The 23566-nt window shown below is 48.6% G+C and overlaps 9 protein-coding genes across 9 annotated transcripts; 5 read left to right on the top strand and 4 right to left on the bottom strand.

Moving 5' to 3' along the window:
• Positions 1 to 16: 16 nt before the first annotated feature.
• Positions 17 to 2048, top strand: LOC136185240 (transmembrane 9 superfamily member 3-like). Its single transcript, XM_065972330.1, has 2 exons — positions 17 to 680; positions 760 to 2048. The coding sequence occupies exons 1-2, from the start codon at positions 114 to 116 to the stop codon at positions 1945 to 1947; spliced, it is 1755 nt and encodes a 584-aa protein (XP_065828402.1). The 5' UTR covers positions 17 to 113; the 3' UTR covers positions 1948 to 2048.
• LOC136184491 (uncharacterized) lies at positions 1642 to 3221 on the bottom strand. The gene is made up of 2 exons (XM_065971395.1): positions 2883 to 3221; positions 1642 to 2802 (listed from the first exon to the last, which is right to left on the bottom strand). Exons 1-2 carry the CDS (start codon positions 3219 to 3221, stop codon positions 2158 to 2160), a joined length of 984 nt encoding a protein of 327 aa, XP_065827467.1. The 3' UTR covers positions 1642 to 2157.
• A 46-nt stretch (positions 3222 to 3267) lies between these two features.
• On the bottom strand, positions 3268 to 4699 carry LOC136185242 (uncharacterized). The gene has a single exon (XM_065972332.1). The coding sequence runs from the start codon at positions 4625 to 4627 to the stop codon at positions 3362 to 3364; it is 1266 nt and encodes a 421-aa protein (XP_065828404.1). The 5' UTR covers positions 4628 to 4699; the 3' UTR covers positions 3268 to 3361.
• On the top strand, positions 4279 to 7539 carry LOC136185241 (copine-3-like). Its single transcript, XM_065972331.1, has 16 exons — positions 4279 to 5012; positions 5074 to 5253; positions 5369 to 5443; positions 5498 to 5572; positions 5622 to 5705; positions 5757 to 5846; positions 5901 to 5996; positions 6048 to 6134; positions 6192 to 6251; positions 6300 to 6433; positions 6500 to 6554; positions 6609 to 6660; positions 6724 to 6857; positions 6964 to 7127; positions 7184 to 7253; positions 7302 to 7539. Exons 1-16 carry the CDS (start codon positions 4869 to 4871, stop codon positions 7416 to 7418), a joined length of 1617 nt encoding a protein of 538 aa, XP_065828403.1. The 5' UTR covers positions 4279 to 4868; the 3' UTR covers positions 7419 to 7539.
• A 255-nt stretch (positions 7540 to 7794) lies between these two features.
• LOC136184749 (uncharacterized) lies at positions 7795 to 8886 on the top strand. Its single transcript, XM_065971711.1, has 3 exons — positions 7795 to 7864; positions 7923 to 7971; positions 8028 to 8886. Exons 1-3 carry the CDS (start codon positions 7830 to 7832, stop codon positions 8775 to 8777), a joined length of 834 nt encoding a protein of 277 aa, XP_065827783.1. The 5' UTR covers positions 7795 to 7829; the 3' UTR covers positions 8778 to 8886.
• LOC136184490 (ankyrin repeat and protein kinase domain-containing protein 1-like) lies at positions 8818 to 9463 on the bottom strand. Its single transcript, XM_065971393.1, has 2 exons — positions 8971 to 9463; positions 8818 to 8912 (listed from the first exon to the last, which is right to left on the bottom strand). Exons 1-2 carry the CDS (start codon positions 9461 to 9463, stop codon positions 8818 to 8820), a joined length of 588 nt encoding a protein of 195 aa, XP_065827465.1.
• Positions 9464 to 11171: 1708 nt separating this feature from the next.
• LOC136185423 (transcriptional repressor NF-X1-like) lies at positions 11172 to 15368 on the top strand. Its single transcript, XM_065972557.1, has 25 exons — positions 11172 to 11737; positions 11877 to 11954; positions 12016 to 12072; positions 12135 to 12192; positions 12250 to 12321; positions 12372 to 12475; positions 12523 to 12558; positions 12613 to 12657; positions 12707 to 12758; positions 12819 to 13033; positions 13085 to 13179; positions 13230 to 13263; positions 13316 to 13389; positions 13442 to 13550; positions 13606 to 13725; positions 13784 to 13863; positions 13919 to 14020; positions 14077 to 14202; positions 14261 to 14334; positions 14393 to 14488; positions 14546 to 14587; positions 14648 to 14728; positions 14775 to 14841; positions 14894 to 15036; positions 15092 to 15368. Exons 1-25 carry the CDS (start codon positions 11236 to 11238, stop codon positions 15219 to 15221), a joined length of 2592 nt encoding a protein of 863 aa, XP_065828629.1. The 5' UTR covers positions 11172 to 11235; the 3' UTR covers positions 15222 to 15368.
• Positions 15369 to 15483: 115 nt separating this feature from the next.
• LOC136185422 (calcium-transporting ATPase type 2C member 1-like) lies at positions 15484 to 20603 on the top strand. Its single transcript, XM_065972556.1, has 24 exons — positions 15484 to 16555; positions 16620 to 16709; positions 16775 to 16810; positions 16877 to 16938; positions 17000 to 17108; positions 17162 to 17317; positions 17366 to 17434; positions 17492 to 17567; positions 17618 to 17684; positions 17735 to 17859; positions 17917 to 18014; positions 18065 to 18163; positions 18218 to 18307; positions 18366 to 18488; positions 18550 to 18712; positions 18773 to 18943; positions 19009 to 19100; positions 19155 to 19205; positions 19316 to 19482; positions 19536 to 19604; positions 19648 to 19764; positions 19824 to 19971; positions 20031 to 20126; positions 20182 to 20603. Exons 1-24 carry the CDS (start codon positions 16367 to 16369, stop codon positions 20461 to 20463), a joined length of 2745 nt encoding a protein of 914 aa, XP_065828628.1. The 5' UTR covers positions 15484 to 16366; the 3' UTR covers positions 20464 to 20603.
• On the bottom strand, positions 20596 to 22911 carry LOC136185424 (retinol dehydrogenase 12-like). The gene is made up of 8 exons (XM_065972558.1): positions 22266 to 22911; positions 21881 to 22218; positions 21636 to 21828; positions 21360 to 21583; positions 21231 to 21305; positions 21107 to 21182; positions 20926 to 21052; positions 20596 to 20875 (listed from the first exon to the last, which is right to left on the bottom strand). Exons 2-8 carry the CDS (start codon positions 22037 to 22039, stop codon positions 20686 to 20688), a joined length of 1044 nt encoding a protein of 347 aa, XP_065828630.1. The 5' UTR covers positions 22040 to 22218; positions 22266 to 22911; the 3' UTR covers positions 20596 to 20685.
• Positions 22912 to 23566: the final 655 nt, after the last annotated feature.

Below are 23566 nucleotides of genomic sequence, written 5' to 3'. Positions count from 1 at the left end.
CCGCGATCCGCTAACGCATGCGTCTTAGTGCGTCCTACGTGGTTCGTCGCGATCGACCGTAGGAATCTGTTCGAATCGGCGCGTATGTCGACTATCTTTACGACGCGACGAACATGAGAGGCTTCTACGTTTTCCTCTTGGCCGTTCTGGCCCATCGAACGGCGGTCGTCGGCGACGAGCACGATCACAAGTACAAAGATAAAGAAGAGGTGGTTCTGTGGATGAACACAGTCGGCCCCTATCACAACCGTCAAGAGACGTACACGTATTTCTCGCTGCCCTTCTGCAAGGGCCCCAAAACGACGATCAGCCACTACCACGAAACCCTCGGCGAAGCGCTTCAGGGCGTCGAACTCGAATTCAGCGGTCTCGACATCGAATTCAAGGAGAACGTGCCCCAAAAACAGTACTGCGAAATCGAACTCACCGAAAACGTCTACAAGGCGTTCGTCTACGCAATCAAGAATCACTACTGGTATCAGATGTACGTCGACGATTTGCCCGTGTGGGGAATCGTCGGCGAAGTCGACGCGAGCAACGGACGCGAAGTCGACTACTACATGTGGCGACTCAAGAAATTCGACATCGGATACAACGACGGTCAGATTGTCGACGTCAATCTGACGAGCGACGCCAAAGTCAAACTCGTTCCCGGCGACAAAATATCCATGACCTATCAGGTTGGAAAGAAAAAAAATTTAGAGATTATGTGTATCCTGTACTTAGTAGCTAGAATCTCTAACGGGGTTTCTTCTGAAGGTTCATTGGAAACCGTCCCCGATGCCGTTTCGTCGTCGCTACGAGAAGTATCTCGATTCGAGTTTCTTCCAACATCGCATTCACTGGTTCTCCATATTCAACTCGTTCATGATGGTCATCTTTCTCGTCGGTCTCGTCTCGATGATCCTCATGCGCACGCTGCGCAAGGATTATGCGCGCTACAACAAAGACGACGACGTCGACGACATGGAACGCGATCTCGGCGACGAGTACGGCTGGAAGCAGGTCCACGGCGACGTCTTTCGACCGGTCGGCAATCGCATACTACTCGCCTCGCTCATCGGCACCGGTTACCACCTGGCAACCGTCACCTTCTTTGTCATCATATTCACCATATTCGGTCATCTCTACACGGAACGCGGTTCCATACTGAGCACTGTCATATTCGTCTATGCAGCCACGTCGCCGGTGAACGGCTACTTTGGCGGTTCGCTCTACGCGCGTCAGGGCGGTCAGCTGTGGATAAAGCAGATGATATGCGGCGCGCTCGTTCTGCCCGCCATGGTCAGTAGCACGGCGCTCGTCATCAATTTCATCGCAATCTACTACCACGCGTCGCGCGCTATTCCATTCACGAGCGTTCTCGCCATTCTCGCTATATGTCTCTTCATCATTCTGCCGCTCTCGCTCATTGGCACGATTGTCGGTCGCAATGTCGCCGGTCAGCCGGACAATCCGTGTCGCGTCAACACCGTACCGCGTCCCATACCCGAGAAGAAGTGGTTCATGGAGCCGATTGTCATCATTTTTCTCGGCGGTGTGCTTCCGTTCGGGTCCATCTTCATTGAAATGTACTTCATCTTTACGTCCTTCTGGGCGTATAAGATCTATTTTGTCTACGGATTCATGCTGCTCGTCTTTGCCATTGTCATCACGGTGACCGTGTGCGTTACCATCGTCTGCACGTATTTTCTTCTCAATTCGGAGGACTATCGGTGGCAGTGGACGAGTTTCCTCTCCGCCGCCTCCACGTCCATTTACGTCTACTTCTATTCCATCTATTATTTCTTTTTCAAGACGAAGATGTATGGGCTATTTCAGACAACCTTCTATTTCGGCTACATGGCGCTGTTCAGCATCATGCTCGGCTTACTGTGCGGCACCGTTGGATACGTTGGCACGAGCATGTTCGTCAAGAAGATCTATTCCACTGTTAAGATTGACTAACGTTTGGCTGGCTACTAGTGGTGCACTGTAGTAGTAATACTCTGTCTAGGCTACGGCATGCGTTTAAATATGAGCAATAGAATCGATAGTAGTCTGACTGACTTTGAGGGACTCTTTCTCGCTTGAAAGCGACAGGTATGTAGTAGCAGTTGTTTCTGTGAGAAGTAGCCCTATATTTAGTCTACTTTACAGACGTCAATCTCGTTTCCCTCATGCTCCACACTCTTGAACTCGGTAAAAAGTCGTCTTGTACCTGTTTATTTTCACAAGTGATCTAATCCTGCTGTCCTGCAGACAATGCGCGTAACGCTCTCTCCCAAACGCTTTGAAGAGAAGAATCGTCAGTGCCGACTGGTCGTAACGGTGACAACCAATGAAGGCATTACGATTCGTTTTTTGCATTTCGGCACGACAGGGCCACTTGTGCGCGCCGACGGGACTGATGCAGTCCGAATGAAGAGCGCAGTCGACCCACGGTTCGATGATATTGCTCATGACTTCCTTAGTTCGTTTTGCCACAAAGTAAGTCGCGGCAAACATCTCCACGTCTTCGAAGTCGACTCGATTCACGTGGAAATAGGCGAGCGTGCCGTCGTGCGTGTACGATCCGGCGGGACCGGACGGCGCCGTCGATTCGCCGACAACGGGAACGACGTCGTCGAGAAGCGGATAGAGGGTCGGACGAAAATCGCCGAACAGTCGCACCGACGCGTCGGCGTAGAAAATCAACGAAAATTCGCGAAGCACTTCGCCCACGGCAATCGGTTTCCACGCGCAATCGCCCACGTTTTTCACGTGAGAAGGCCACGCGGAGAAATCGAAGGAGCGAACTTGAACGTTGCAAAATAGATTTAGCTGTAAACGAAATAAATTAGGAGGTAAGACACCGCCAAAATCGGGTTTAGTCAGAGTACGCACATCCTACAGATTCTTGCCTTGTGAAGCGTTTTCTCGCTGATTCCGAGATTGAAAACAACGATTGGAGTGGATGGCAGAAACTTCTGTACTGATGCAATCATGTCTTCTGCCTCTTCAAAGTGGTTTTCTGAGAAACCCGTTACAACGGCAAAGCGTAGCTGTGTTACGGACGAAGAGGAACGCGCGACGGTAGGCCTAGTATGAAGTGCGACCGTTTTCCGAGTCGATTTCTTTGCCAGGAAACGATCTTTTCTATTCTGAGCCGTCTTTCCACTAATATAATACAAATAGAAGACGCATAGACCCGCTGTGAAGAGCGAAAGAAAGATGAGAAACGTTCGTCGCTTCATAGGCATACGGGGTTCTCAGTCGGCATTCCTTCCTTCCTTAGTGCAGCAAAAGTCCTGAGTTAGGCGTACTGTATTCTCAGAAGGTATGGATAGAGACAAACACGGAACACTAAAAGTCAATGCAGGTGAACATGCAGTGCAGGCAACTAGAAGAGCGAGCGAATGACTAAGAATACAATTGACACGATAGCTGAGCCGATTCCAAGAGGTGCTGCTTTACCCGTAGGAGTAGGAGGAGGTACCACGGTAGTAACATTGCAGCCCAATGTGATGCTTCTGTACAGCAGGCACGTTGCATCCTCATCATCACAATAGCAATAATTCAGAGTGGATCCAATGGGATCGTAAAGCATTTTTGTAGCAGCTGTCTTGCAGGGCTCGACGCACGAAGAAATGCTGACCGGATTGCAAGCGTCCTCGTACTTTGCACCGACGTCCTTGCACGTGGCATCTTTAGAACACAAGCTAAGTACTTCAGAACATTTCTGAGGTACGGGCGAAATCCTTTTGTAACAGTTCCTGTACAGGTGAGCCGTTCCCACTGCGCAGTTCGTGTCATCCCCGCACGAACACTTCGACATGTGCCAGCCAACGGGATTGGAAAACAAAGCGTCCGCTGCGTTTTTGCACGCGGGGCTGCACTGGACCGGTCCAGCGACTTCCCGTGCGCAACTTTGAATGTATGCTCCAAAGAGGCTCTGGCACACGCCAAAGGGATCGTATTGACATGCCTGGTAAACAGATCCGCAATTCTCAATGGCTACGGGCAGATCAGGATATTCGGTGTCGAAACACAGGCCATTGACGTAGGTCGTGACGGCCATACAGCTAATGTCGGCATAGTTGCAAATGCATCGCTCTCGACCCGCGTAAAGAACGCGTCCAATCGGATCGCAGGCTATATCTAGAATACGATCCCTGCAATTGACCGTGCACGCCTGATTGGCGAATGCGGCTCCACACGAGGCGAGATAGAGGCTCAATTTGGCGCCGCACGTCGCATCAGCGAAGCAAATGGTTGACACGTGAGAACAGAACTCGGTTGAAGGTCGATCGACTTCGGCGGCGGCCGGACACTCGGCGGCGGGCGGCGGACTCACGTTTCGGCAGGCGGCGAAGAAATTTATTCGTCGAGCCTGGCACGTATAGTTGGCAGGATCGCACTGGCACTTTTCCAGTTCGTTTCCGACGTCGTGCGCGATCAGTGCGTTGAAACTGGCGTTGCACTGCGCGCTGCACGAGAGTGAGGATCCGGCGATGACGGCAGAGCAATCGGATCGCCACGACTTCCACAGGGGATTGCAAGTGCTGTTTGCCAGGCACGCTGCTTCAGCGTCATCGCATATGTCGTGGCGAGCGCCTGCATGTGCGCTAGAAATGAAGACAAGGCACAAAATTGCAGCCGAAATCATCTTGGACCACACCCTGATAACTTGTGACTATGAGTCATCAAACGTGAAGGACCACCACCGGTTGGTTACCCGTATGCCTAAGGACAGGACTTCTATGCATATTTCCATGAAGTTTATATGCTATCACAAATAACAGAAAGTCTAACATTTTAGATTGGTTGATATGCAGAGACACTTGCCTAACACCTCCTAACACCCGCCCCTAGCTAACGTGCGCTTTGACGCATTCTCCCCCCCAGAAATGGCGGCTTCAGCGTACGTTTCTCCGGTGCAGCTATTCGTATCGTGCAAGGGACTACTCAACAAGGACGTGACGTCAAAATCGGATCCTCTCGTCGCCGTTCTGCTGCACGATCGCCGAGACGCGCATCGACCGTGGAAAGAGGTGCAGAAAAAACGCGAGGCGAATGATTGTCGCGCCTAGCGACGGCACTCGCTTTCCTCAGGCCGGTCGCACCGAGTGCCTCAAGAACACGCTCGAACCAAAGTTCGCAACGCCTATCCAACTGAACTATCTGTTCGAAGAAGTGCAGAAGCTCGACTTTCGCGTTTACGATCTCGACAACGAAACGGCCGGATTAGACGACGACGACTTTCTCGGATCAACCGAAACGTCGCTGGGCCAAGTAGGCGATTTGTAGGAACGTAGTGTAGACGGAAATTAGCCTAGTTGGATTAATTTTAATTGATGGGACCCTTGACGCTTTTTGTCGCTTCTCCTGACTAATTGTACTGATAAAGTTGGTCAGTAATGGTTCGACGACCCTGCCTTTGAAATACAAAAAGAAAGAGGGAAAGAACGTAGGAACCATTACAGTGAGATTTCTGTCTTTTAGTTAGGAAGAAATTGTATCTTAGTTTGTGATTTAGATTGTCGCTGAGGTAGTGGCTAGATCGAATGAACTGCTAACTCTCTATTTTTACGCAAGAAACTTGGACAAAAAGGTTGCTTAGTCTTCTGACGTGATAGGACCAGTCAGTAGTATTTTGTCAGGATTTTCTCTCCAAATCTGATCCTTATTTGGAGCTGTTGAGAACAGTTGCTGATGGTTCCACACTTGTCGTACACAGAACAGAAGTAATGGCTTCCAATTCTCTCTACCTTGATCTTATTTATATCTACTAACAGGTTGTCAAGAACAATCTCAACCCAACGTGGAGGCCTTTTACACTTCCAGTGCAGAAGTTGTCGGGTGGCAATGAGGATAATAAAATAAAGGTTAGTTCAGTCGGTTGATTAGCAGCAATTAGACTGCACGAAACGTTGATGAAGGTGAACTGCTTTGACTATGATAATGATGGAAGTCATGATTTCATTGGGGAGTTTGTGACAACTGTTCGAGAATTGAAGGAAGCTGCAAAAAAGCAGGTGTGAGAGTCCAGAACGCTGTAAAGGAGGAAACCGTATTTAATTGTGTAGTTGAGCTGGGATTGCATCAATCCCAAAAAAAAGGCAAAGAAAAAGTCATACAAAAATTCAGGGGTGATTCACTTGTCACGAATTGAGGTACCATATTGGGCTTCTATGCCATAATGATTATAATAATATAAACGTTGCACTTAGGTGGAACAATTGCACACCTTCCTAGACTTCGTAACTGCGGGATGTCAGATAAATTTTACAGTTAGGGCGAAGACGTATTGCTTATCAGTTGGCTTACTGCATAAATAGGTTGGCATTGACTTCACCGGTTCCAATGGGGATCCTCGGCAGCCCACATCTCTTCACTATATCAATCCCTATGAACCCAATGAGTACACAAAGGCTCTTATTGCAGTGGGAGAAATATGTCAACAGTATGATACGTAAGTCTTAATTAAAGCATACTCATTTACGCAATAAAAACTAATATGTTCATGGGGGTATCTCAGTGACAAATTGTTTCCTGCGTTTGGATTTGGTGCCAAAGTTCCTCCAGGCAACGCGGTGGCTTTTTCTGTTTGTATGTAAGATTTTATCTGATGTTTCATTTATGTCCAGGTTTCTCATGAGTTTCCTTTGAACGGGAATCCAACGAATCCTTATTGCCAAGGTTATCTTTGCAGCCGCATACTGTACTCCTTTGTCGCAATACTATTAATTAAGTTTTGGCTAGGAATTGCGGGCGTTGTTGGTGCATATCAAGCGTCATTGCAGAGAACGACTCTGTGGGGTCCCACGAACGCGGCACCGATTATCAATCATGTCGCTCGTTTTGCAAGAGAATCAGCGAAGAGTGGCGTCTCTAATGTATGATACTACATGGTAGACTTTAGATTATCACGGAGAGTGTTCATCCAAAGTCTACTACAAAGAGAAAACGAGTTGTAGTCTGACAATTTTCGTGCTCTATTAGAATTATTTCATTTTGCTGCTTCTCACCGACGGCGTTCTGTCTGACATGGCGGACACAAAGAAGGCCGTTGTCGAAGCGTCGGACCTGCCCATGTCCATCATCATTGTTGGCGTTGGCAATGCTGACTTTTCTGATATGGAAACGCTTGATGCAGACAAGCATAGGTAGAGCAGAGTCAAACTGCTTTGGTTAGTCGTTAAATTAATCCTCTATACTGTAGACTTCAGTATGGAACAAAAGTGGCTGCTAGAGATATCGTGCAATTTGTGCCATTCCGAAACTACCGCGAGGTCGACTTCGACTGTGCGTCCAATTTGTCTATTGATATTATTTTCTAGGCAAGTCCCGCTGATTTGGCTCGAGACGTTTTGGCCGAAGTTCCAAGTCAAGTTGTGGAACATTTTCGACTTAAGCGTCTTCCACCTATGCAAAGTGGCGAGCAACCCCCTAAGTAAAAGCGCCACGACCTCTTTGTCACTTTATAATTAAATGCTGTGCCTGACCGCTATGTGCCAAAGGGATCATGATCAAATGATTACTTTATAAGCGGTGTCCCAATTCGACTATGTTAGATTATTCGGGGGCAGACACTATTTAGTATTAATAGGCACAACACCTGGAAGCGTTGGGGGTGTAATGGGAAATGCAAATTTAGGATTTCTAGCTGCTGCAGGGTCAAGAACGACGCTTTCTGCTCCAAAATCAATAAAGGATAACCGAAAATGGCTCTCTAGACACGACGCCCTAACAGCGGTCCATCAGAGTGCACTGCCCAAGGAACTGCGCGGAAACAAAACGTTATTGTGCACGCGCGCTACACATTCCTCAGGGCGCTGTACCGCTGGGTACAGCTGTGCGTGCTCGTCATGCCGACAGGAAAGTCAACAAAGAGTGGCAAAAAGTACGCAGAGAACACTGCATGCACGTTCCCCGTTCGGTAGGGGCTCCCCTTTGTTTAGAAAAGCAACGAAAAAGAAGGCGAAGACGTCTTCGAAAGCGAAAGTGAAGGTTAGTTCTAAGGTGTTCCCTATCGCGATTCTCGTGCCAAGTTCGAACCCACGCAGGCTAAAGCCGACAGTCGCGGTGCCGGCACAATGTCGAATGGTGGTGTGGACGCGACGCCGAGCGGCGAAGCGCTGCACGATCATTTTCTCGACAAAGTCGGCAAATGGATGATGGACTATCGAGGTCGAGCGATCGACGTCTTTCGGCAATTCGACGCCAACGGCGACGGCGTTCTCACGCACGACGAGTTTTGTACGGGACTTCGGCAGTTGCGAGCGCCGCTCTCCGAGGACGAGATCGCGCTGCTCGTCGATTATATGGACAAGGACGGCGACGGGACGATCGACTATTTTGAATTTCAGCGCGGAATCGTTTACGGCGGACGCGCGAAAGCGATAAGCGACGACGACGAGGCGGAGTTGGAGGAGGTCGATCCGGGACGCGATCTGTGGCGAGTTGGACGCGAACCGCCGCCGAGGTACGTGCGACTCGAAATGAAATTGGGTCATTTTGCCGGTCGGTCGCATCCGTGCCACGTGACGCTGACGGTTACCACGGTGACGAGCGTGTACGGCGTAGGGAAGATGGTGAATGAATATTTTGGCGGGGTGTTTCGCAATTTGGGCGTGTTTTCTGACGCTTCTTGCGCGCCTGGGACGTATTTGGGCCCGGGGCTTACACTCGAGGATTGTGGGTTCACCGGGGGCTCGTCAAAGCGGCCAGAGACGGGCACACTTTATTACGACTATACCCCAGAATTCACGGACTGTCCTCTGCTTATGAATGATACGTACTTCGGGACTAAATAAACTAAAAATACGTAACCACAGTAACACAACTTGACAATAATTAATTTGATGAAAGTGATGAAAGCCCCGGCGGGGGCTTGGATATAATGATTCGTTTTCGATGTTTCGACTTTGCTACCTGAACGCCGTTCATATCTACACCGAAAAGATTATGCACACCCAAGTGCGTTGTGCGCTGACGTCACGTTCTTACCGTGGAAGGACGATGCGATCCCATCAACGACCGCTTTGTGACCGTACCGTGCTGCCTCATCGACGGGGCGCCTCCCTTCACTGTCCCGCCGACTCAGATCGGCCCCCGCGCCGACAAGCGTTCGTACGATGGGCCCGAATCCTCGTCGCGCGGCGAGATGACACGGTGTCAAGCGATCTCGATTCGTGATCGCGTTCACGTTTGGGCTGTGAGCGAGAAGCGCCCGAACGACTTCGATGTGCCCGTAATCGCACGCGCGATGCAGCGACGTAAATCCGGCGCCGTCCGTCTCGTCGACGACGGCGCCGTGAGCGAGCAAAGCAGCGCATAGATCGGCTGAGCCCTGTCGACTGGCAATGAGTAGAGGCGTTTCGCCATATTCATTTTGCTCGTCTGGGTCGGCACGCCGGTCGGATAGGAGGGCGACGAGTTTTGTCGCGTCGTCTTTGCGTTCGATCGCTGCGATGACACGAAGGGGCGCTTCTCCGCTCATGAGTCGTCTTCAATTTCTATGGGGATCGTCCCCGTATCGTCCCCAATATATGCAGCTGCGGCGAGAAGAGCAAGATAAACATTTGCTTTGGCAATATCATGTCAAATGGTAATTTTCACGTGGGTGTGACGTTGACAACTGTCTGCCTTCGCCCGTCAGACAAGTAAGTATTTAGGCTAAGGTAAATACAGAACGGCCACGCTTCAAACCTGGCACCGCCCTGCATGCGCCGGATATATCCGCATCAGTGCCTATAAATCTTTTTATTTGAAGTATTCGTACCGCATCGAAAATATTCGTGGAATGCAAAAAACGCACGCTAAGAACCCTTATTAAGAGTGTAGTCTAGAAATCAACATTACAAGGCGAAGTCTTTTCAACACTGACGCAGAAGAAGAATAGCATGGAAGGGTTATTGTTGTGTTGAAAAACCTTACTGTGTCGATTCCATTTAAATTGTCGCGTTTTCGCCGTCACGGTGCCGTTTTCGTTGAGTTCCAGCCTGAGATAGACTCTTATGAGCCCAGAGTCTCTGCAGTTGGGCTGGCCATATACCACGTAGAGACGATACAAACTTTGTTTGTCGCACTCTCTGACAAACTCACAACCGCCGTCGACGCATTTTTCAAGTCGGATAACGCTCGAATTGTCAGGGCGCGAATTGATCGTGACCGTTCCGTTTTTTTGAATAGCCAAGTAACGAGTCCTGCTTGGGTCGCTGATTCTGTACGTCGCACCTTTGTCTGGGGACCACACGTTCCAACGCGCATGAGAACCGAGAGAAGGTAAGTTGGCTCCGTATTTTTTACTACCAACTGAATCGTCGTCTTCTTGCGACCGGATGAGAAAGTGATACGATGGCAGGGAGTTTATGTTTCCGATATAATATTCGGCGTTTACGGGAACGGGTGACGTGACTGGCGTCGGAGACGACGTGCCTGTCGGCAAGGAATTGCACTGCGACAGTACAGCACACGTGGCGGCAAGGGCGCATAATATTTTTCCAATCTTCATCACAGGTCAGATATATAGCTATACTCGAAATGTCAGTGAAGGAACTGCTAGCAGTAGTCAATTGATGCGATATTGTCCTATAGCTGCTCTTGCGTCTCTTTTATATCAGACGACCGATTTCACAGGGTTGGAGGTCATCTTGAAAGTGCCTTGAAAGAGGATCGTGTGCTAGAATTGAAATTAGTAACGCGGATTCTCCCCTGTTCACCGTAATTTAGTTAAATTCACATGCACGTGTCGCTCTATATTGGAGCCTTGGATTCATTCGTAATCGATAAAAATCCCCTCTTTTTTGCACTCCGACTTTTAGTGATTCTGCTAGAAACTCGGCTGGAAGCATGCTGGAAGCCATGGCAATTAGTATGGTAATCGCGCAAATTAGGTCGAAAAAGAAAATTTACAAAGCTAGCCTGTGCACATTGTTCGTATCTTGTATAGGGGAATTACCCCGGCTACACTAAGGCGTGGTTCCGTGTTTTATTATTTACGTTCTGCGAGGCTGAAGAGAGAGAGAGAGAGAGAGAGAGAGATAGTGCGTGACCGCAGGAATGTTCGCACGAAGTTGCGCTTTGATGTGGGCATTTTCTGAGAAAGATTCAGTTGACGGAACGTCAGCTGTTTGCGGGTCAAAATAAATACTCCCAGGATGAATCAATGATAGTTTCCCCCCGGGTGGTCATACGGGGCACTGGTCCGAGGAGACGATTGCGTGCAATCGTGAAACTTCCGCTAGACGAAGTTGGAAGGCGATCTGTGCCATGAAGGCTGCACGCCAGGATCCACCTCAAGAGCAGCCAGCAGCAAGATCGACAGCGAAGGACGAAGAGCCTCGATCAAAGGAAAAACCGAAGGGATATCGACGCCATAGGCAGAGTGCACGCAAAGACGATCGCCGATGGTATTCAGCGAACGATCGCCAGTCCGAACCGACCGCCGGGAGATCGGAAACCCAAGCGAAAGCCAAAGGCGGCTACTATCGTCCTCCGACGCGACGAAAGGCGACAAATCATTACTACGAACGCGAGCGCGGTGGCTACAGCTGGCGAAAGCCGCGCGAAAACGAGCGAAAGGTCGGCGGTGAAGGAGGTGGAGCCCCAACGAGCGATCTCGCCGATCAGTTGCGCGACAATGCGTACGATTGCATGGTTTGCTGCGACGCGGTGCGAAATCGCGACGAGATTTGGTCGTGCGACGAGTGCTGCACCATTTTCCATTTGGGATGCATCAAGAAGTGGGCGGGGTCGCCGGCCGCTGGTCAAGGTAAAGGGACACATCCGCGATGATGTCACGGTCATATGAAATTTTAAACGATCTATTTCCTTCTCTCGGGAGAGGGATTTCTCCGCTTCTCTTTCCCGCGCCCGCCCATATTTTGTATTTGTTTTCATTCTCTGGTCAGATGGTCATTCCGGGTGGAGGTGTCCGGCCTGTCAACATTGTCACGCTCAGATTCCGTCATTTTACACGTGCTTCTGCGGTGGGTGCGAACGCTCGTTCGTCAGCGCAAAAGAACTGAATTGAATATTTAATTTCTTTAGGAAAAGTTAGAAATCCGAGATATTCGAGCAGAGACGCGGGCTACCTCTGTCCACACAGTGAGGACAATGGAACGAGATTTTTTTAATCATCTAGTCGCTAAAAATTTTTCTTAATTAAGGCTGTGGAGAAATTTGTCATAAGGATCGACCGGGTGGCTGCTCTCACAAGTGCAACTTGTGCGTGCTATTGCTTTGCCTTGGCCTCTTGCGTCTTTGAGGACGTGTTCTGTTCAGATTGTGCCATCCGGGTCGGTGTCCTCCCTGCCCTGTCATGGTCTCTATCCGGTGTCCGTGTGGAAAAAAACTGTGAGAAATTTTTATTTTTTCAAATGACCTTTTTTGTGACTCCTGGCCAGGTCGCGCGTTCGCTGCAGCCAGTCGACGGTGGGTTCGTGCGGCGACGTGTGTGGTAAAAGACTTGCGTGTGGACAGCACGATTGCGAAGATACCTGCCACTCAGGCACGTACAAATAGCATCATTTGAAGACTAGCTATATATATTTTCAGGTCCGTGTCGTTCTTGTGAAGTGAAAGTCCGGCAAGGTGAGCTGGTAGAATGACATAGCTATGTGCATCAATTCAAGTATGAAATTTCAGTTTGCCATTGTGGAAAGCAGGACAGGATGGTTTCCTGTGAATATGGTACGTAAAAACAGAGTGTAAGGTCCCATTTTTGACTCGTCATATCTAGCTTTTACTGTTGCTCGTGACAAGAAGTTTTGTTGTGAGCAAACATGCGGAAAGTCGGTTACATCATCTTTGCTTGTATATTGTAAGGGCAAGGGGGCTTCTTTTTTTTGTAGAATTCTGGACTGTGGCAATCACACGTGCGATCATTCATGTCACGAGGGCCCCTGTTCCTCTTGCTCTCTTCTACCAAGCAAAGTCAACTTCTGTCCGTGCGGCAAAACGTTGCTCGAGTCCCTACTGACAGCGCCTCGAATGTCCTGCCTTGACCCCATTCCCAGATGTGAGAAAACGTGCGGTAAAAGCCTGCCGTGCGGGTCAACGGGAAAGCGTACGTGGAGAAACTATCCAGCATTGCGAAATTTGTATTTTTTTGACATAGCACATCATACTTGTCGAGAACGATGTCACTACGGTCCTTGCCCAACATGTCGAGGCAAATCTGAGGTCGTCTGTAGGTGTGGAAAATCGACTAAGGTACTAGGACAGACACTGACGTAGAGAGGCTTCCCATGAAAATTTTTTAGGAAGTGGCCTGCTCTGAACTGAAAGAAGACGAAGGTATATAATAACTATTGAATTGCTCCCTTCACATCCCTTTAATGAATGCTAGGGGTCCGCTGCGATCGCATATGCAACAAGAAGAAATCGTGTAAGCGTCATCGATGCAATCAACGCTGCTGCACGGTAAGTAGATAGCTGAACCAGCCAAAGGAGTGGATATTCATTTTCCCAACAGGAGTTGGAACACATCTGCTCGCTTCCGTGTGGAAAACGGCTGCAATGCGGGATTCATCAGTGTGACGAACCGTGTCATTCCGGTCACTGTCCGCGCTGCTGGCAGACAAGTCCTAGAACAGACTCGATTTTGTGTATAAGGGTGATTTGAAGGCGGTCTTCTAGGCTTCGAGGAGCTGACGTGTTATTGTGGATTTGAGGTCATCTATCCACCGGTGCCGTGCGGTACTTTGCCGCCGCCTTGCAGTCAGCTATGCTCTCGCGTTCAATCTTGTGCCCATCCAGGTAAGCTCGCTCACTGGTACAGTAGTTACCTACTTGCAAAAAGCGACATAAAAATTAGTGAATCACTACTGTCACAGCGAAGAAGGCTGTCCTCCATGTACGACGCTCACAGAGAAAAGATGTGTGGGAGATCACAAGGTTCTACTTCGCTTCAGCAGAACGTTTGATTTGATGACATGTTGATTGTCCTCAGATTGTCTGGATCCCTTGTAACGTTGAAGTTGTCACTTGTGGCTCCAAATGCAATCTTCCTCTGCCCTGTGGCAAGCATACCTGCTCAAGATCATGTCACAAAGTACAAGCGGAGAAAACAGGGAACTGCCACTCGTGTGTGAATACCTTATTTTATAGCCACCCTGTTTGGGTGAAGGCATGCGTTGCGTTCAACCGTGCACTGAGCCTCAATCATGTGGGCATCCTTGCTCGTTGCCGTGCCACTCTGGGAGTCCTTGTCCGCCTTCGCCTTGCAAAGCTAAGGTTCTACAGTTAATTTGTTTCGAAATGGTTTTCATGCATTGTTTGGTTGTTTTCCAAGGTAAAAATACAGTGCAAGTGCGGGAGAAAAGTCGACACAGTTACGTGTAGGGTTGGAGCGAGAGATTTTGGCCGGTATTTTGTTTGTTTCTGTCCGGCCGCTTGTTTTTAATTAAATTGGTCTGTGGCTTAGGTTGGAGTCTGAGGATCTTGCTTCTCACATGCGAGATCTACAACTGGGTCGATTGGTGGATCTAAACAGCGTTGCCTCCAAGGAAAAGGCCAGAATGTGTGCCACAATGTTTTAGTGTATTCTGAATAATGGTTGATCAAACCATCTCTATAGGCTGGAGTGTGACGAAGATTGCGCTGTATTGCAGAGAAACAAGTGAGTCCGTTTCAAAGCAGTGCTTACTAGATTTTGCACACGACAGTCATTTATTTACAGGACCTTGGCTGAAGCGTTGAATATAGAAGAACCCGATAGTGTTCAAATCTGCCTAACTGCATTTCTTCTAACAAAGGCTAGGTAAGTTGGCGAGGAGGTCAAGCAAATTTTATAGAAAGCATCACAGGACTGAACCAGCAGTTGTTGAAAAGATAGAACGAGAAATGAAAGCAGCAGTGCAAAAAGCGCAAAAGGTGCTTACCGTACAAACGCATTTAATTAAGAAAAATTAAATTTCTTACCTAGACGGGCCAAATGTGCAGGCATTCCTATCCGGTTATGAAGAGGGAACACAGGCAAATCGTTCATGAATTGGCAGAAGTGTACAGATGCCAAGCTCAAAGCTATGACTCTGAGCCCAACCGCAATGTTGTTGTCACGGCAACGAAGTAAACGCATCGCACAAAATATTGACTCTCTAAAGAAACCCGTTTGGTTTTACAGAACTTCCAGTCTGCCGCCTGTGTCCTTGATGGCTGCCGCTGGAAACAGCAAATCAGTTCGAGTTCTTGCGCCGTTGAAATCGATGTCGCGCGATCAAGATCAGCACGCCGACTTGGATGATCCAATATAATTACACAACGAAAGGACACAGAAAAACCAAGTATATATGCATGTATGAAACCTAGTGGTCTTTGTCTTCCTATTTGTTCCCAGTTGAGTCTTGCGGACAGAGAGACGCAGTTGGTGTTGCCTAAAAAGATGCTACTTGAGCAGTTTCGGAACGCTGTAGGCGACGACTAGAGCAGCGGGCACAATCCACCACCACCACCACCACGAAAAACTCCTTTGACCGCCGACATCGTCATCATCTCTCTTCTTCTTCTCCTTTTCTTCGTGTCCCACTGACAATTTGGTCGGCGTTGACGAGTTCTTGAGTATTGATGGCTGTCGAAAGATGCCACGATTTTCATCTACACTTTCCTCTACCATAACAAAGTCAGCCTGTTCCTCGTCTTCAGTAATGGGCAGTTCTCTATCAGGCGCGTCCCACTCGTCGATCGGCAGTGCTGTTGCGCTCTTTTGACGCACAGTAATGACGTCCTTGTATTTGAAGACGCGCTTCGCCTCTCCACTGCCATCAGGAGCCGTCGCGTCGTCCGCCCCGGAAGCCGTAGCAGCCTCCTCGCCTGCATCGTCGTCGTTGTCGCTGCGCTTGAGGTGCACCACTGCAGCGGTCACGTGCCGATCTGCTTTGGGAGGAGTTTCTGGTACTTCGCCTAGTTTGACGCTCAGAAGTCTCGGAACAAACGCTGGTCGACTCGTCGTCTCTTCGTCATCGTCTTCCTCTTCCTCTTCGCTTCCTTTCTCTTCCTTTTTTGCCATGTCGGTTTCATTGAACTCTGTACTCGTCGGATCGCGGTGCGAATCGAGCCTGAACTCGTCGTCGGCGGCGGTCGCTTCCGGCGGGGAGGATGAGACCCGTTCCGGAGAAAGTGAAGCCGTCGCGTGGGACACGAAAATTGGGTCGTTTGGGCTCGACGAACTCATCCGTTATCGCGTCGATTCTATTCGCGTCACGTCACCCAAATAGCCAAGCGCACGTTAGGCCCGGAACTTGCACTACGCTCTATTTTCTATGGTAGCATACGTTGGTAACAAGTCGAAACGATCTAAGACGAGCTGGAGGCCTTCCGTCGACTTTCCAGTGTAAGGAAACGCCAGAAAACTCTTGTATTGTAGTAGCGCGCGCTACAACCCAACTCCACGTTTCCAAAAATGTGGAAAGCTCACATTCCATCCAGCGAAGCGTCTCTGTCGAGCGTTGGGGACGTTGTTCACGCCCTGGAAGCGGATGCAAACGACGGATTGGGAGTCGACGAGGCGAGAAAACGGCTTCTCGTCGTCGGACCCAACGAATTCAAGATCTCCAAGGAGGAGCCTCTATGGAGGAAATACATTAGCCAGGCAAGCACAGAACGAATGCAAAGGACAGATAAATGCCACAGCGCTATCTCAATCTTTCGCATAGTTCAAGGATCCCATGATACTTTTACTTCTCGTCTCAGCTGTAGTGAGCATCATCATGAGCCAATACGACGATGCGCTCAGTATTTCTCTGGTGCGATTTGATCTATAACATTTATCCAATTAATTAATTAATTACCTGCTTATTTGATTGGCTAGGCTGTAGTCATTGTAGTGACAGTTGCATTTGTTCAGGCAAGTGTCCGAATTCTGCAATAGTGTACACAGTCTGCGGTATTATACATATACGGTATTGCATAGGAATATCGATCTGAACGCAGCTTGGAAGCGCTCACTCAACTAGTTCCTCACAAGTGCCACTGGTATACTATAGAATGCTCACATTCTGGTGTGCTCGTGGCCTACACTACGTTTTGGGTGTAGTGTTAGAAATGGAGAAACGCGCGATTTTCTTGCCTCCGAACTCGTTCCCGGAGATTTGGTGTGCATATCCGTGGGAGATCGCGTTCCGGCTGACATTCGTCTAGTCGAGGTCAGATAAGAGAGTTCTTTTGTTCCTTGCCTCGTTTCTACCTTTTTGCACAGTGCGTTGACTTGGAATTGGACGAGTCGAGTTTTACAGGTGAGGTTGAGCCGGTCCCAAAGACGGCTGCAAAGCAGGAGAGCCAATATGGAATTCCCCTATCCATGCGGAAAAACATTGCCTTCATGGGCAGTCTGGTTAGAGGCGGTCGAGGAAAGGTCAGTTAATAACTTAGTAATACTACTACTACTGATTTTTCAATTAAGGGTATTGTTATTGGGACCGGTGAGAAATCGGAATTCGGCGAAGTATTCAAAATGATGGAAGAGGAAGAGGCGCGTGCCCACGAGTAGTCTAACACGAACGCTCGTATTGATCTTATTATTGTTTAGGCGCCTAAGACTCCCTTACAAAAGGCAATGAATCGTTTGGGAAAGCAACTATCGTTCTATTCATTTCTTATTATTGGTCGGGGGAAGAAAAGGAGATTTATAGTTTTTCTCGATAAGTCTTTGTAGGATGCATAGGATTCTTTGGATGGCTGCAGAATCGAAAATTATTAGACATGTTTACTATTGGAGTCAGGTCGCACACCAATTTTCCAGCACTAATATATTGGCTGACTCTGGGTTCAGTTTGGCTGTGGCTGCTATTCCAGAAGGCTTGCCTATTGTCGTCACGGTCACACTGGCTCTGGGAGTAATGAGAATGGCGTCGAGAAATGCCATTGTGAAGAAACTGCCAACTGTAGAAACACTAGGTGGGTACTAAATGTCTCCTTGCTGGCAATGCGTAATAGGTACGACTTACTAAACAGGCTGTGCCACCGTAATTTGCTCAGACAAGACAGGAACACTCACGATGAACGAAATGACAGTCAAATACATTTATGCCGCCTGCGGGGAAGAAGCCGAAGTCAGAACAAACTCATCAGTCATAAATCTCTTTGAGAGACGTTGCTGCAGGTGACGAGAAATGGCGGCAATGGTTCGGCGGGTGTCGTCTTGAGCGGCAATGCTATTGTGACGGAGACGAGTCATCCGGCCGTAGTCAAGGTCGTCGAGGTACGATTACGCTAGGAAGTCTTCAATTTTTTTCCACGCTACATTTTCTAAAAGATTGGATGCATCTGCAATGACGCTCAAATAGCAAACGGCGTCGTCGTTGGGCAGCCGACAGAAGGAGCTCTCTTGAATATTGCCACAATCGTAAGATGATTGCGTTGAGATTTTTTTGCGGAAGAACGTAAGCGTGCTTACTCCTTAGTTGAATTTATACGGCCTGCGCGACCAGTACGTTCGCACGAGCGAAAAGCCTTTTACCTCCGACCAGAAGTGGATGGCTGTAAAGTGTCGACCTCGCATGGAAACGCGAGCCGGCATAAAAGAGGTCAGGCACAACTGCAGCAGTGGTCTCAAACGAATTTTCCGTTATCCAATCGCTTTGTCAGCCTCTTCCCGAAGTGTTCTTCATGAAGGGAGCCGGGGAACGCGTCATTCGTCATTGTACAACGTATTACTCGCCTACGAATGAAACGTCCGTGCCACTGGACAGATACACGATAGACAGAATCGCTGCACAGGCAAACGAATACGCTTCTCAGGGGCTGAGAGGTAAGGGCGCGTGGCGTTGTCAGCGGAGCTTGCATCTTCTCTTCCTCTTCCCTCCCTAAGTCATAGCCATGGCATATGGACCTGTCCTTGGTGAGTTGACCTTTGTTGGCATGATGGCCATTCACGATCCACTGCGCCCGGGCGTCGATCGTGCTGTGCGCAAGCTTCTCGCCAACGGCGTGGCTGTCAAGATGCTGACGGGAGACTCTGAAGCGACAGCCAAGGCAGTCGGTTTGAAAACGAAATTGGTCTCTACTCAAAAACCGGTGTACACATGATTCTCTCTGTATGCGCAGGAGAGGCACTTGGACTACATCATAGAATGGCTTTGTCTGGTGAGGAGATAAGCAAAGCGAATGAGGATCAACTAGCGAAGATCATTAAAGAGGTAGATGTCTATAAAGTTTTGGCTCGTGAATAATATTGTCTTGTCTTGTATCAGGTCTCCATTTTCTTTCGGGTCAGCCCAAAGCATAAAGTAGCTATTGTTAAGGTCGGTATGGATAGGCGTCTTGTGAACCGTCCTACGCGATAGTGTTAGAAAATATCCGTCATCCTGAGCCGCTACACTACTGTTGATTTCTGAATATGAGTTTTTGGCAGGCTCTTCAGCGTAACGGCGAAATCGTCGCCATGACGGGTGATGGCGTGAACGACGCCGTTGCTCTGAAACGAGCTGACATTGGGGTGGCCATGGGCAAAGCCGGCACAGACGTGTGCAAGGAGGCCGCCGACATGGTGCTCATTAACGACGATTTTATAACGATTATGTAAGAGCCAGTGAAAGGGGAACGTACAAAATGGCATTGCTTGTGAATGCTAGGTCCGCCATCGAAGAGGGCAAAGCCATCTTTTATAATATTACGAATTTTGTTCGATTTCAATTGAGCACGTAAGGACGCCAAAATTGGCTGTATTGGTATAATTTTGAATAGGAGTATCGCTGCGTTGTCTCTCATTACAATTTCAACCTTTTTGCGTCTGCCGACTCCTCTCAATGCAATGCAGATACTCTGGATTAACATCATTATGGATGGTCCGCCGGCACAGAGGTACGTCGTTTTAATTTCTCAGTCGGCGGTTGAATTCCAAAACTTACTTTTTCATTTAGCCTAGGCGTCGAGCCCGTAGACAAGGACGTGATGCTGAAGCCGCCGAGAAACGTCAACGAATCAATGATCACTCCGTCATTAGTCTGCAAAGTCGTCACGTCAGCTTTAATCATTCTTTTGGGAACGCTGTGGGTGTTCCAAACAGAGGTTGGTAAATCTACCAGTAGAAGAACTTTCTATGTGTTTGATCCTTCTTTATTTCTAAGATGAGTGACGGCAAAGTGACTAGAAGGGACACAACGATGACATTTACGTGCTTTGTTTTCTTTGACATGTTCAACGCTCTCAGTTGCCGATCACAGGTACGTAACGAAAGACTAAGATTGTTCTGCTTGGAAGTTTGTCTTCTGTTTCTAGACAAAGTCTCTATTTCAAGTTGGTTTTTTGAGCAATCGAATGTTTCTCTATGCCGTCGGAGGCTCGATAATGGGCCAGCTGCTCGTGATTTACTTTCCGCTCTTTCAGGAGATCTTCCAGACGGAAGCACTTTCGCTTTCTGACTTGGTCTTCCTTCTGCTGCTGTCCTCGTCTGTTTTTGTATTTGATGAACTTCGAAAGACGTCGTGGAAGATCCTGCAGCGGAGATTTCCCAAAGGATATAGACGAAAATTGGTCAAGGCCGGTGAAGACATGGTGTAGGCCACAATATCTTCGGTCCATAGATCAATGAAATTTTGTTTTCTATGAGATTCCTGTAGTAATTAACTAACAATTCTCTCTCTCTTTAGTACGCCATGACATGCTGTATTTGTGGTGTGCATGAAGTCAATTAAATGAATGTTTATGGTATGAACAAGGCGTCGCTAAAAAAAATGGCACAACGAACGAACGTTTCATCTACCGACAGTTTGAGTTCTCTTTTCAATCATCCGCTTTTTCCTTGACGTCTTGTGACTCTTGTTTGCTAGGATCGACTGCCGCTGCCTCTGATGGCGAATCAGCACGAATCGTCAGCCCCATTTCATTCAACTTCGCGAGGCAATCATCATCGATATACCTCCGCAATAGATTGACGCTGTACGCCCACAACTCTTCGTGATCACTTTCGTTTCTAGAAAGAGATGTACGTCATGGGAAAGAAGACGCGTACGATCATCGCACCTCGCATGTTTGCCTGGAACAACAGCTTTGCAGTCTTCAAAGTACAGTGCTTTCTGATTAGCAAATTCGGGATTGACTGCAGCATTAATTGTTGTTGCAGCTCCTTTTTCTGCGTTTCGTGACACTCCTTTGAGCAGGAGATGTAATAATGGGTTAGGTAAGCATTATCTACACTGCCTACCAATTCCTCGAGAAGCCTTGGTGAACGCCATCCAGAATTTCGAATCATTGAATCCCCGAGTTATTTCCGTGCTGACCTTTAATGAAAAATACGCCTAGTTACGGCTACGTCTTTCATTTCTTACTATGCCAGGATGAAGGGAAAAGAATGATATGCCACTATCAGAAAGCTTCTTCTGAAGATGGAATGTCATCATGATCTGAAGGAGGATGCAAGTCTGCAAAGGATTATTTATCAATTTCAATATGCTAACTTGATACAACTTGGAGTTTCCGTAGAACTTCGCTCTGCCATACGACTTGGAACCGTCCATGTTTGTCAAGTCAAAAAGGCCCATTTTGTATGCAGCCGACGCTACAGATACGACCCGTACGTCTGGACCATTTGACTTGAGCAGCTCAAGCAAGTAAAGTAGAATCAGGAGATGACCAAGGTAATTGACTTGAAACATTTTCTCCAAACCGTCGTCAGTCATTTCTATAAACGAGATGAAAGATACGTATTTCTAAAGGGTAGCTAGGTCTAATACGTAAGGGATCGATCATTGCAATTCCTGCATTGAGAATGAGCAAATGAAGAGGAAGATTTCGTGCCAGATAGGCCTTAGCGAAGTCTCGTGCAGACGCAAGTGACGTCAAATCGAGCGCCATGAATTCGATCTTGATATCTTCTCCAGACACCGGTTTCGCTTCAGCGAGCTCGCTCTTCATTTTCTCAATAGCCTACACGCGGCCAATGGTCGTGCTTTATCACCAGATCCAAGCGCGAGTGTACGTTTTTCGCTCGTTCCTCCGATCGACAGGCTAAAACGACGTGAGCGCCCATTCTGGCGAGAGCCTTGCTTGTTTCGTAGCCTATTCCGGTATTTCCACCCGTCACAATAGCCACTTTACCGGCCAAATCGACTTCGGGGAAAGAGAGCGATGCACCCATTTTCGTCTAGTCACGTGCGAGCGGTATTATCAATGGAGATCTATTAATTCCGCGAAAATTAATTTCTCAACATGCAAACACAGAATGACATGCACCAGATTCCCTTCATCATCGCCTAGCCCAACATTTTGTCCCATCTTCAGCGTAGAAGTTATCCTGTGATATTGCAAGCAGATCACCTAAAAAAAGAAAAGATAAAATCTGTTCAATATGTCTGTGTACGTACCTTTTTCCAATGCGTTCGCATTGGCATTAACCAGGCCACACCGCGTGGAGGTTCGAACGCAGTTAGTGGCCCAAAAATGTTTGGAAGCGAGACCTTGCTTCAAAAGCCCAAACACGACCGGTACGGCCTGGATCGAGAACGGCTCTCCCCCACCGTCCCCCCGACCGCGTCGTACCGGGGCCTCAGAGAGGCCGTAGCCTTTCGGGTTGGAAAGATAGAATTTTTGCACAAAGAACCGAGGCTACCGTGATGGGAGAGGATTTTCGAACGATTGCCAAGTCCACCGATGGAGGGTCAGCGTGTTTGATGTCCTGGGAGGTCGGATCATCTTCAGGGTATAGATTACTAATCCGAGTGAGGAAATACCACGAGACACTGGGCCCCCACACGTTTCTTTGGCAGTAAGTGGCAAACCTTAGCCAGACGCCCACTTGGCATTAGCGCGGCACGCCTGGCTTCGCAACCCAAGCCTTCCACGACCCATATGACCTCCCAGTGCCGAACTAGCGCCGCGAGAAGAACTCGCGCGACGCCCTTTCACTGCGCCTGACAGTTTCCGTAAGGAACGGCATGACGACACGCTTTCTTGAGACCAACCATCAGCTTCCCCAGCGCACGATCAACCTCTAGGGTTCAGCCCGTTGGCATCCCCCACCCTTTAGCAAGACTGAAGATTGGGCGTTGGCCCTGTCGCTTATATATCGAACATGATGCAACATCCGCTCATGACCTCACTGTGATCAATTCGCCAGGGCAACGATACGCTGATTTGCTTCTGAAATTCGCGCTAACTTTTCATGTGCTCTTTGCGTGACCAAATTCTTCGATTTAGGCGCTAGAAACATGGCGGCTCCGCGTTGTTCGAGCGATTTGCCGACCACGTGTATCGTATTTTTCATCTGGATAATGATTTCTACGCTTCGACGGTATTCTTTCTCTTCGTAGAGTCTTCGTTTCGCGCGCAAGCGAAATTCCCGGCTTCGAATCTCAAGTGGCGATGTCACTGCGATTGTTGCCTTCGCGAGCAGTATCGGGACGATTTCCTTTATCGAAAACGTCGTTTCGAATGGTCTGGGTGAAGAAGAGGGAGAGAGGAGGGAAAAAGAGCGAGCATTGCTACTAGACGGCATCCTCGTCGCTCGAAACAACATGGCGATCACGAACGAACTGCAGAAAAACGACGAACGTCATTGATCAAGCCTCGCGGGAGCTCAATCGAGGTCAACACGAACGGGGCCCCCCTAAGCTCGTTTTCGGCTCATTTCGCCTTCAATTCGATTCATGCACTTCCGAGGTGTGAG

Source organism: Oscarella lobularis, chromosome 3 (genome assembly GCF_947507565.1).
Source record: "Oscarella lobularis chromosome 3, ooOscLobu1.1, whole genome shotgun sequence".
In the NCBI taxonomy this organism is placed as follows: domain Eukaryota; kingdom Metazoa; phylum Porifera; class Homoscleromorpha; order Homosclerophorida; family Oscarellidae; genus Oscarella; species Oscarella lobularis.
The sequence above is the reverse complement of the archived record's forward strand: the minus strand, read 5'-3'. Positions and strand labels throughout refer to the sequence as shown.

Bases quoted from the DNA above. Each gene is read 5' to 3' on its own strand.
- LOC136185240 (XM_065972330.1), top strand. From the start codon at position 114: ATGAGAGGCTTCTACGTTTTCCTCTTGGCCGTTCTGGCCCATCGAACG. The intron at 681-759 runs GTTGGAAAGAAA...TTTCTTCTGAAG, and splicing joins AAATATCCATGACCTATCAG to GTTCATTGGAAACCGTCCCC.
- LOC136184491 (XM_065971395.1), bottom strand. From the start codon at position 3,221: ATGCCTATGAAGCGACGAACGTTTCTCATCTTTCTTTCGCTCTTCACA. The intron at 2,803-2,882 runs GCAAGAATCTGT...TTTCGTTTACAG, and splicing joins GCGAGAAAACGCTTCACAAG to CTAAATCTATTTTGCAACGT.
- LOC136185242 (XM_065972332.1), bottom strand. From the start codon at position 4,627: ATGATTTCGGCTGCAATTTTGTGCCTTGTCTTCATTTCTAGCGCACAT.
- LOC136185241 (XM_065972331.1), top strand. From the start codon at position 4,869: ATGGCGGCTTCAGCGTACGTTTCTCCGGTGCAGCTATTCGTATCGTGC. The intron at 5,013-5,073 runs GTGCAGAAAAAA...CGCTTTCCTCAG, and splicing joins CGCATCGACCGTGGAAAGAG to GCCGGTCGCACCGAGTGCCT. The intron at 5,706-5,756 runs GTAATGGCTTCC...ATCTACTAACAG, and splicing joins TTGTCGTACACAGAACAGAA to GTTGTCAAGAACAATCTCAA.
- LOC136184749 (XM_065971711.1), top strand. From the start codon at position 7,830: ATGCCGACAGGAAAGTCAACAAAGAGTGGCAAAAA. The intron at 7,865-7,922 runs GTACGCAGAGAA...CCCTTTGTTTAG, and splicing joins TCAACAAAGAGTGGCAAAAA to AAAAGCAACGAAAAAGAAGG. The intron at 7,972-8,027 runs GTTAGTTCTAAG...GAACCCACGCAG, and splicing joins CTTCGAAAGCGAAAGTGAAG to GCTAAAGCCGACAGTCGCGG.
- LOC136184490 (XM_065971393.1), bottom strand. From the start codon at position 9,463: ATGAGCGGAGAAGCGCCCCTTCGTGTCATCGCAGCGATCGAACGCAAA. The intron at 8,913-8,970 runs GTAAGAACGTGA...TTTTCGGTGTAG, and splicing joins GATCGCATCGTCCTTCCACG to ATATGAACGGCGTTCAGGTA.
- LOC136185423 (XM_065972557.1), top strand. From the start codon at position 11,236: ATGAAGGCTGCACGCCAGGATCCACCTCAAGAGCAGCCAGCAGCAAGA. The intron at 12,476-12,522 runs GCACGTACAAAT...ATATATTTTCAG, and splicing joins CGAAGATACCTGCCACTCAG to GTCCGTGTCGTTCTTGTGAA. The intron at 14,021-14,076 runs GTACAAGCGGAG...CTTATTTTATAG, and splicing joins GCTCAAGATCATGTCACAAA to CCACCCTGTTTGGGTGAAGG.
- LOC136185422 (XM_065972556.1), top strand. From the start codon at position 16,367: ATGTGGAAAGCTCACATTCCATCCAGCGAAGCGTCTCTGTCGAGCGTT. The intron at 17,685-17,734 runs GTCGCACACCAA...CTCTGGGTTCAG, and splicing joins ATGTTTACTATTGGAGTCAG to TTTGGCTGTGGCTGCTATTC. The intron at 18,944-19,008 runs GTTTGAAAACGA...CTGTATGCGCAG, and splicing joins AGCGACAGCCAAGGCAGTCG to GAGAGGCACTTGGACTACAT.
- LOC136185424 (XM_065972558.1), bottom strand. From the start codon at position 22,039: ATGGGTGCATCGCTCTCTTTCCCCGAAGTCGATTTGGCCGGTAAAGTG. The intron at 21,829-21,880 runs GTACACTCGCGC...GGCCGCGTGTAG, and splicing joins CGGAGGAACGAGCGAAAAAC to GCTATTGAGAAAATGAAGAG. The intron at 21,584-21,635 runs GTATTAGACCTA...TCTCGTTTATAG, and splicing joins TGCAATGATCGATCCCTTAC to AAATGACTGACGACGGTTTG.